Raw genomic sequence first — 10,239 nt, 5'->3', positions numbered from 1 at the left:
CTCTCAGCATCAGGGCCATGTAAACCCAGCCCCCAGTGAGCTATCATCTCACACTGGTCAGAATGGCTACAATCAAAAACGCAAGAGATAAGGAGTGTCAGGGAGGATGTGGAGAAGGGGGTCCTCATGCGCCGATGGGGGGAAGCAATCTGGTGCAGCCGTCGTGGAAAACGGTATGGAGGTTTTTCAAAAAATTAAAAACAAAACAAACAAAATTAAAAACAACTATTGTATGACCCAGCAGTTCCACTTCTGGGTATATCGCTGAAGGACCTAAAACCACTCTCTCAAAGAGACATCTGCCTCCCCATGTTTGTGAAAGCATTATTCACTCAGCCCAGACGTGGACACAACCTCTGTTCAGCACTGTAGCGTATCCTTGAAGGGTGCTAGGAGAGTGAATGCTAAATGTTACACAGACACACACACACACACAGAAGGTACCCAGGTGAGGAGCCGGATGTAAACTGACCTGTGGTAATCGTTTCACGATATACACCTACATGTAAAAACTCCGCGTACTACGTGCTACAGACGGACCGGGTCATCACAGTATACCTTGTGCTACCTGTCAACTCATCTCAGTATAGCTAACACCACCATCACCACCACCAAAACCCCCCCAAATGATTTGCCAACTTGAAAAAAATGATCTGCTCTGGGCTTTATCTCAGGAATGCAAGGCTGGTTCAAGATCTGAAAATCGAACAATACCACATTAATAGTGTAAAAAGACCCTACACCATCATCTCAACAATCACGAAAGGGCCCGGACAGAACCTAACACCCTTTCGTGATAAAACACTCGGAAAACGAGTAGCAGAGGGGAAACCCCCCATTAACGTAGTCCTGGACAGCAGAGGACTGGATGCTTTCTCCTGAGAGCAGAAACAAGACACCGACGTGCACTGCGTGACCTTGGCTTAGCGGATGCCTGGAGGCTGTGGCCAGGGACATCAAGTAAGGGAAGAAATAAAGTGACACCAGACTGACGAGTAAGAGGTACCAGAACGTGGGTTCACAATTGTCATCATCTTAAATGCAGAAAATCTGTAGGGGTCAGCTGACACACAGTTGGAACTAATAAGGCGTCTATCAAAGTAGCATGACACAAGATCAACAGGGACACCCTTTGGAGTCACCCTTGACCGGGTCCTTCTCCCCCATTCCACATCCTGCCCTGCGCCAGGTTTGGTCTCCCTGCTGCCTGCCCTGCCCACCACCCGTCCCCTGACCCCACAGGGTTAGTCACCCCGCCCCTGCTCTGCACCCCGCCCCCCCGTTCTGTGCTCCCCGCTGAGAGGTCAGAGCTTCCTGTGCTGACGGCCCCTCACCCCCATCCATCCCCTTTGCTAGCGGCCCTGGACTCGGGCGTCCGTGTCGCTCATGGCCCAGCACTGCCGCCCCTGCCCGGACGCCGGGACGCCCCGGTCTGCCCTCACTCCCCGCGGGCTCCAACGCGCCCGCGCCTTTTGGGGGGCGGCCCCTGCCCCTGCCGGGCGCCCGGAGGGACCCCAGGCGAGGCTCTCCGCCGGGTGCTGTGCAGTGACCTCGGGCTCCTCGCTGTGGCGTCGGGTGGCGGCCCTCCGCGCCCAGACCCCGACTCAGGAAGCGCGCATCCCTGGTCTCCGCGGGTCCCGGGTCTCCGGGCCGGGGGTGGGTCCGCGGGGGAGCACCGCGCACACACGCGGGGCCCCCAGGGCAGGGCGGCCCGGCCGCAGCGGCGCTCTCTGGGAGGGGGAGCCCCCGGGGCTGCTCTGGTGGGCGGGGGTGGCCGTCTGCCCGCCGGGCGGCGGCTGGGACCTCTGGGGCGGACGACCCGGGGCCGGCGTGGAGGGGGCGCGGCCCAGACAAAAGGCTGCTGCGGGTCTCGCCAGGGCCTTCCAGCCGGTCGGCGTCCGCGGCCTCGCCCGCGCCCGTCCCCGCGCCCGTCCCCGCGCCCCTCCGCGCGACCCCGCGCCCGGCGCTCGCGGACGGGGGCGGGGCCTCGGGCTGGCCCACTGCGCGTGCGGCGAGGGGCGGGGCGCGTTCAGACCGGGGTCGGGCTGCTCCCTTTGCGCGTGCGGCGAGGGGCGGGGCGAGGGCTGGCCGGGGCGGGGGCGAGGGGCGGGGCGGCGGGCGGCACCCAGCGCGCGTGCGCAGGGCCTCAGCGTCGCGCGCGCTCCCGCCGGTTGGCCGCCTCCTCAGCGGCCGCCGCCGCCGCCCCCGCCGCCCCCGCCCCCGCCCCCGGCCCGCGTACGCGCACGCGCCCCCCGCCCCGGCCCCGCGGCCCGGCCCGCGCCCCTCGTCTCGCCGCCTTCCCGGCCTCCGGGCCTCCGGGCCTCCCGGCGCCCCGGCCTCGCGGCGCGGCCCCGCAGCATGCAGCAGCAGCACCCGCGGCGGCGGCGGCGGCGGCGGCTGTGAGGGGAGGCCGGGGCGGGGGCGGCCTCCCGGGGGCGGCGGGGCTCGCGGGCCCGGCCCCCCTCGCGGGTCCCGGCGCGGCGAGGGGCGCGGCGCCTTTGTTGCGGCGGAGGCCGGGCGCCGCCCGCGCCGCAGCGGCCTTTTTGTGTGCAGATGGTGGACGCGGGCGGCCGCGCGGCCGGGGCGGGCCGGCGGAGGATGGAGGCCGCGGCCGACGGCGCCGTGGACATCGTGCCCCTGGAGCGCTACGACTCGGCCCGCGCCAAGATCGCGGCCAACCTGCAGTGGATCTGCGCCAAGGCCTACGGCATCGGTGGGTCGGGGCGCGGCCGGGGCGGGGGGTCCCGGGGGCGGCGGCGGGGCCGGGGCCGCCTTTGTGCGCGGGGGCCCGGCCGCACGGCGCCGCGCGGGGGGCCCTCCGGAGGCGGCCGCCGCGGGGCCGGGGCGCGCGATGGCGGGGGCGCGGGCGGGGGTCGCCCGGCAGGTGCGGCGGGAGGCGGCTGCGCGGGGTGGGTGCGGGGCCGGCCGTCCTGCGGGGGGGGTTGCGGGGCCGACCCTGGACGCCCTGCGCCGGCGGGGCGCGCGGGAGCTCGCACGCGGAACTGCCCGGCGGGAGCCGGCGGTGGAAACGGAGGGCGCCGCGCGGCCCGTCCCCGCGCTGGGCTCCGGCCGCGAACCACTGGGTAAGCTCGTTGCCGCATCCGCTGCCTGCGGTCCTAACGTGCGGAGCGGGTCAGGGGCCCCCGCTCCAGCTCCCGGAACTTCCCAGACGAAGGGCCCCGTCGCGGCTCGGGGAGACCCGGTGCTTTGTTTTGGGTCCATCTGGGCGCGGGCGCTGGCAGCTACCTTCTCCGTGGACGCCGCTGTCCGGCGGCCTTTCCTCCGGCGCGCGTCCCCTCCCCAGGGCCGCGGCAGCGACGTGCGGAGCGGCCCTTGGGGCTGGACTCGGCGGACCCCGCGTGAGCCCGTCCGGCGCAGGGTGGCCCCGGGACAGGATCGCAGCAGTTGGAGCGGCCTGTGCGCGGGCGAGGCCCGGCCCGTCGTGAGGGTAGACGCCCTGCAGCCTGCGCTGGCCGCTGCCTTGGGTTGGCCGGACAGCGTGCGAGGAGCGCCTTGTCCTTCCCCGGCCGTGGGTCCTGCGGTTTCGTTGATGGCTGCCCCGCGGCGACGCAGTTTCTGGGGAGGTGGGTGCACACGCGAGGTCTGATCCTAGGGAGTTCAGGGAGTCGATGAAAGCTGCAGGAGCTTGAGCGAGCCGTGAGGAGGACAACTGGGTGTCTTGCAGCCGGGGTAGGAGGCCCCGAGCCCGGTGCGCCTTTGCGGCTTTGCCTCCCGCCTGCCTGGGACACCTGCGGCCGTTGGCCGGCCTTTCTCTGCGGGCGCCTTCCCAGAGGGCTTTGACGTGTGACCTCTCGGGTTCTTCCCAGCTGCGGCCGACTTCCTGCTTTTCCACGGCCGCGTAGTACTTCACCCGAGGCTCGGTCGCCGCGCTCGGATGCTGGCGGGGCTCCCGCGCCTGGCCCCGAGGCCCAGTGTGTCCTTGGGCCCGGCTCCTGGGGCATGTGTGCAGGGTCTAGCTCCTGTGCGTGTTTGGAGATGTTATGTATGGAAACGACTGTGTCCTGGTGGTGAATGCTGTGCGGGCACAGATACTTTTCAGAAGCTGTCTCGTTGCTCGCTTTCCGTTTCTTTCTTTCTTTTTTTTCATAATTTTTTCAATTTATTTATTTTCAGAAAAACAGTATTCATAATTTTTGCACCACACCCAGTGCTCCATGCAATCCGTGCCCTCTCTAATACCCACCCCCTGGTACCCCAACCTCCCACCCGCCCTCGCTTTCCGTTTCTTTAGCAGAGCAGATGAGTGTGTGTCTCGCTGCGCTCCGCTCTGGCGACCGGCGTGGGCTTCGTCCGCTCTCTGGAGATGATGAGTGTGCGTCTCTCGGGGTCCAGTTTTATTCCCAGTACCAGATCTCTCTTTAATGCTCGTCGACGCATCCGGTAATTAATTCAGAGACTCATTAAAATAGGCCTTACAGTTTTGGGATCGTTAAAGGTGGGTGTTCATAGAGCAGAACGTGCGCAGGAGCGGGAGGAGGAAAGATGCTGTCCGAGGACCTGAGACCGGGTTCCGTGTTGCCCGTCCGGCGTTCAGTGGCTCTCCCGTCGCGGTGGCACAGTGGCCAAACGCTGAGTCTAGGAGGTCTGGTTTCCGTTCAGTTTTGCCAAACAAAAAGGCCTTTCCAGTCTGTACGTTGATTCAGAAAGGGAACAGACTTTTTTTCCCTAGTTGAGTGTCCTTTTAAATTTACAAATTTGGGCGATCCCAAGTCACGTGACCCAGAAGCCTCACCTTGGCTCAGCGGAGTGGTTTCTTGGAGGTCACTGGTGTGGAGGTCACGGCCTGGGTGGGAGACTGGCACTGCCCGCGGTCTGGTCGTCCAGGAGAGCAGAACGGTGGAGCGGAGTGGATTTTGATAGGATAGTTTAGACAGCAAACTCTCCCCCTCCCGCCCTGAAATTCTTCTCCTAATCTAGGGGCCTGTTCTTCGTTTCTTCTCTGGGACAGCTCCCTGTGTCTCTCTGGTTTAGTTCCAGCTAATCAGATGTGCTCTTCGGGTCTGCAGCTTGCAGGGCGCGTCAGTGTTGGCGCCTTACAGTGAAAGCGGCTTCAGGGTTTCACCTGTGCGGTTGTCATTAAGTAGCTGCTGAAGCCGAGTCGCTCCTCCTCTGTGCGGGAACGGAAAGCACGCAGGCGCTCTAGGGCCAGGTGCGCCGAGGCTGCCGTCAGGCTTTGTGTCTGCCTTGTGGGACTCTCCATGTCCCCCGGGTCACTGCGCGCCATCTGTAGCGCATGGGGAGGCTCAGGGGCGCGTCCCCCCGCCGGGCCTGCTGGTGGCCTGCTGGTGGCCTGCCGTGATTCAGAAAGGTGCCTTTGGCTCGCTGCAGCCCAGAGCCGGGGCCACCTTGTGCTTGCTCTGCCCCTCCTCGGGGTGACTTGTTTCGTGGAGAGTGATTTCGTTATTTTCTTAGCGGTAATGTCCTGGATGTGCTGAAGGTGTTCACTTAAAAGTATCTGCAAGAAAGAGTAGAAGCCAGTGCCCGGCTGGCTTGGTCGGTAGGCTGTGCGGCATTTGGTGTCTGAGACCGGAGTTCAAGACCACCTTGGGGCTAGAGCTCACTTATGAAGACCAAAAGAAATAAAAGTAAAAGCTGCTTACCTGGGAAATTTTGTGATTTTTTTTCGGTGGAAGTTGTAACAAATTTGTAAAAAAGGAGTGACCTGAAGTGCCGTTTGTTTACGGGGGAGAGTGCTGTGAAGGGTTACCGGGTTCCTGGCTTTGAGTTTAGCTCATGACCGGAGAAGCTTAAAGGGTTCTAGGCCTTGGTTTCAGGGGGTAATGGGAGGGTGTAATTGTTGTCTTCCAAGGACAGTGTTGAAACGCAAGCAGGGAGAGGACTGGAAGGCACTCCGCTGTTTTCAGACTTGTTGCTATGGGGCCGAGTGCTGGTGATTTTCCTGTCCAGGAGCCCCGGAGGCCAGGCTGGCACTGGTCATGCCTCAGCACTCCCTGGTCAGGGGCTGAGCTGCCCGAGCCGGGCAGGCCCGGAGGGGCTACCAGGGCAGCTCATGGGGGTGGAGAGAACCTATCCTCCTCGAGGGATTGACACTGGTCCTCTCACTCGCACTGGAGTGATGGGACAACTGATTGGGAAGCCTATTGTGGGAAGGGAACTCCTCGTGGCTGGGCTGGGTCTGTGCAGCGGAGCTGGGGGACCTGCTGCTGAGTCGCGTTCTGCAGACCGCAGGGATGGCCTGGACCCTGTCTGCTCAGTGGGTGTCAGGAGCAGCCAGCCTCTCTTCGGTGTCAACTCTGGGCTTACCACCTTGTGTCACCGGGACCTTTGGTGAAAATGGACTGTGTGCTTGGAACGTCTCTCCAGGCCCCAGAACTGGAAGTAGAGGCGGCGGCTGCTCTTGACCCTAGGCGGGTAGGAGAACAGGCCCGTGTGCGTCTTAGTCGGGAGGTCCTCACTTGCAAGCTCATGGTCGTTTTTTTTAACCTGGTGATTCACTCAGATTCCTGGTTTATGAGTTCACGTTGTATTTTTTTTTTTAATTAAAAAAACTTTTTTTGAAGACCTCTTTTATTTATTTGACAAAGAGGGAAGAGACACAGCGAGCACAAGCAGGGGGACCTGCAGAGGGAGAGGGAGAAGCCGACTCCCCAATGACCAGGGGCCTGACATGGGGCTCCTTCCCAGGACCCTGGGGTCATGACCTGAGCCAAAGGCAGACGCTTCACAACTGAGCCCTGCAGGTGCCCCCAGATTGTACTTTTTTTTTTTTTTATTTTTTAAAATTTATTTATTTATTTATTTGACAGAGAGAGATGATAAGCAGGCAGAGAGGCAGGCAGAGAGAGAGAGGAGGAAGCAGGCTCCCTGCTGAGCAGAGAGCCCGATGCGGGACTCGATCCCAGGACCCTGGGATCATGACCTGAGCCGAAGGCAGTGGCTTAACCCACTGAGCCACCCAGGCGCCCCCGGATTGTACTTTTTAATCATTGATTGTTCTTGGCAAGAGCTTTGGGTACTTTGGAGGTGGAGGGGACAGGCAGCCTGGAATGTACCTTCTAGGTTTCCTAGATAGTGAAGGGGCCGCTGCTTGGCCTGTGGCACGACCTTCCCTCTGCTTGGGAGCGCTGAGGACTGCCTGGTGTCCGTGAGGCCAGGGGTCCCGGTTGTCCTGGTGGATGCTCTGTTTGCCGCGCTCAGCTGCTGGTCCCGTGGGTGCCGGAGTTGGAGCCCTTCTTGAAGCGTCTGGAGTGCGGAGAGAGACGATCTGTGCTCCGTCCCCATGGCCGTGACCTGCATGAGTGCGTTTCTAAAGCTCTACCAGTTTGCACGCATCCTCTTTCCTGTCCTGTTGCCACCCGCTGAAGCTAACTGGGGCGCGATGTCCACCTCGAAGTTCAGACTGTCCTGAGCCTTTACATGGGAGCGACCCTCAGAGCAGCCGGCCGCTCCTAGGCTGCAGCGGGAAACTCGTGCACGTGCCCCTCCAAGAACCCCGTCCGTGTGACCTTTATTCCCCGACTAGCTCATGGGCTTCCCCTGCTGTTGATTGGCTTTGTGGCCGTGGTACCGTACGTGGACAGTGTTCTTTTTTACTTCCTAGTTGGACGGTTGAGCCACTCCGATTGCTTCCATCTTCTGTCTGATCGGAGCGCGGCCGGGATGGGGCCAGCGGTCACCGTGTGCTGCCCCGGGCCTCACTGTCCTGTGCGCTCTGTAGCCCAGGGCGTCCGTACGGGCCGAGGTGCGCCCATCGGCCTGAAGCCCACGCGAGCTGTGGAGGGAGGGAAGGGAGGTGAGCGAGCGCAGCGTGGCGTCCGTGCCTCAGCCGTCGGAGGCCGACTGGGGAGCTGCCGGCTGGGGGAGTGGGCCCCGTGGAGCAGTGGGCGGGCTTCGTGGGTCAGAGGTTATGGGAAGGATGGGTCCGGTGTGGGAAGCCCCTCCAGGAGAGAGGGGGGCGTCTGGCTGGTTGTGTGCAGGGCAAGAAGTGCTCAATGTGGACCGAGTAACCTCCTGACAGGGCTGGTGGACCGGAATAGGAGGGATTGGTTTAGGAGACCAGTGTGGACCAGATGGCCTGCGGTGTTCCATGCTGGGTGGGGTTTCTTTCGTGATGTGTGTCTGGGAAGGTTTGTTTGGTGGGGACTGATGAGAGACGGAGCCTGGCAGGATTCTTCTAGCAGGTTGGAGTGGGCAGAGGCAGTCCGGTGGGATATCTGGGATCAGCTCTCAGCGTGTTTCGGCTGCCATGATGACATTACATAGCCTGGATGACATCTGTCTCCCCCAGTACTGGGGGCTGCAAGCCCGGGACCCTGGCGCTGGCAGCATCGGCATGCGGCGAGCCTGCTTCCCGCCGTGGGGGTGGCTGCTCCGTGCCAGGGCAGGAGGGACGGGAGAGCTCTGGGGCCTCCTTACGAGGGCGCTGACCCCCCGGTGAGGGTGGCACCTCCTCACGCCTTCAGCCCGGGGCTGGGATTCACTCTGCGGGTTTGGCGGGTGCACATAGGGTCCCTAGCAGAGCTGGGGGGTGTTTTGCTTGATGGGCCGAGGCCTAGCCTAGCCTGTCTGCCGCAGGGACGACAGAGCGGATGAGGCCCTGGAGACGGGCTGGGCTGACGTTGGGGTGGGAGGTGGGCCCGCACAGCTTTTCTGCTCTCGTGTCTTTCCGACTCCTCCGCCCTTGCTGTGCGCCTAACCCGTGCGCTTCCGGGCCCCTCGGTGACTGTCCTCTACTCGCTTCAGACTCACTCACACAAAATTAGATCGCCGTCAGTTCAGCGAGTGTGTGCTGTGGACTCGGGGGTCCTTGACAAGCCTCTCAGGGCTCGGGGAGTGCCCGACTTGGCCGCACACTCGGACACCTGGGATGCACCCGAGGGGACAGGCACCTGGGGAAGGAGCAGGTGCTGTGGCAGCGCAGGTGAGGGGAGCGTGAGGGAATCTCGAGTGTTCCATTCAAGTTAAATGGGGCTTGAGTTTGTTGTGGCTTAGGTGGGGAAGAACCAGGTGGAGGTGAGGGCACAGGCGGTCGGAAGCCGGGATGAAGGGGAGATAGGGTGGGGCCCCTTCTTGCCCAGGGGCCACCAGCCGTGCAGCTGGGACTGGCGTGGGCTCTGGGTGCCTGGTGGGAAGGCGAGTGTGCGTTGGAAGAGATGCCTGGGGCCTGGCCTTGGGCTGCCTTGAATGGCTGGTGGGGAAAGTGGGGTTTTGTTGGGTCAGCTGGGGAGCTGTTGAAGGTTCCTGAGGCCAGAAGAGACGTTGGAAACCTGTGCCTTCCAGAGAAGTCTCTGTAGGGTAGGGTAATGCCCCTCGTGAGGCAGATGCACCGGGAAGAATTTTCCTTCGGACCCCTGGGAAAATCGGCTCTGCGGAGAGACACTTTGCACACGAACGTACAACAAAGCGCACACGTTCCGAGAGTGTAGTTTCAGGAGCCTGAGCACGGTCAAGGTGAGCTCTTTGCTCTGACCGTGTGTCAGGGGTCAGAGTGTGTCCGCGTGTGCCCCTCTAGCGGGTCCCAGCCCAGAGCCTCTCTGCTGTGCGGAGAGGTACGCACGGCCCTAGAAAATCCGAGCTTACCCTCAGCCCCTGGAGCAGTTTCCTGTGTCTGGGGGTGCCTGGCTGGTGCAGTCAGTTGGGCTTCCAGCTGTTGGTTTCAGCTCAGGGTGGTGGGATCGAGCCCCACTTCAGGCTCCATGCTCAGGGTGGAGTCTGCTTGAGTTTCTCTTTCCCGCTGCCCCTTCCCTGGGCGGAATAAGTAAATAAGTAGATAAACAAAGTTTGTTTCCCACTTCGAATGTCTCTATTTCTCCTAAATCCCTTCACCAGATGTGGAATCTGGTTGATGGCTCTTTACCACAAGCGCGTGAAAAAGGTGTTGCTGCTTCGTGGCTCCGGGAGATTCCTGCTGTCTGTCGAGCTCGGGGCACCTGCACCTGTTTGGAGTGCAGGGTTTCTCTTCAGCTGCTTCCAAATATATTTTTTTTTGTCTTTAATTTTCAAGAGTTAGTGATGATGTGTCTCAGTGTGGATTTCTTTGGGTTTGTGTTATTTGGGGTTCACTCGGTTTCTTGGAACCTGTGGATTTATCGTTTCTGCCGTATTTGGGAGGTTTTCAGCCATTATTTTCTTCTCATACTCTTTCAGTCCTGCTCACTGTCCCCTCTGTTCGGGGACTCCAGGGACCTGGATTTTGGCTCTCGTGCTCTCCTGCAGGCCCTGAGGCTCATTTGTCTTCGGCGTGCTGTCTGTCTGTCC

The 10,239-nt window shown here is 61.8% G+C and overlaps 1 protein-coding gene across 2 annotated transcripts in view; it reads left to right on the top strand.

The window, feature by feature from the left end:
* Positions 1-2,452: 2,452 nt before the first annotated feature.
* The window catches only part of CAMSAP1 (calmodulin regulated spectrin associated protein 1), a 54,357-nt gene continuing 46,570 nt past the window's right edge, over positions 2,453-10,239 (top strand). For both annotated transcript variants that reach the window (XM_045082851.1, XM_045082850.1), the window contains exon 1: positions 2,453-2,713. In XM_045082851.1, the coding sequence (XP_044938786.1) occupies positions 2,554-2,713 (160 nt within the window). In that variant the 5' untranslated portion in view covers positions 2,453-2,553. The remainder of the gene's footprint in view (positions 2,714-10,239) is intronic.

The sequence above is a fragment of the Mustela putorius genome, unplaced genomic scaffold, assembly GCF_011764305.1.
Source record: "Mustela putorius furo isolate JIRA1106 unplaced genomic scaffold, ASM1176430v1.1 tig00000596_pilon_pilon_pilon, whole genome shotgun sequence".
In the NCBI taxonomy this organism is placed as follows: Eukaryota; Metazoa; Chordata; class Mammalia; order Carnivora; family Mustelidae; genus Mustela; species Mustela putorius.
The sequence above is the reverse complement of the archived record's forward strand: the minus strand, read 5'-3'. Positions and strand labels throughout refer to the sequence as shown.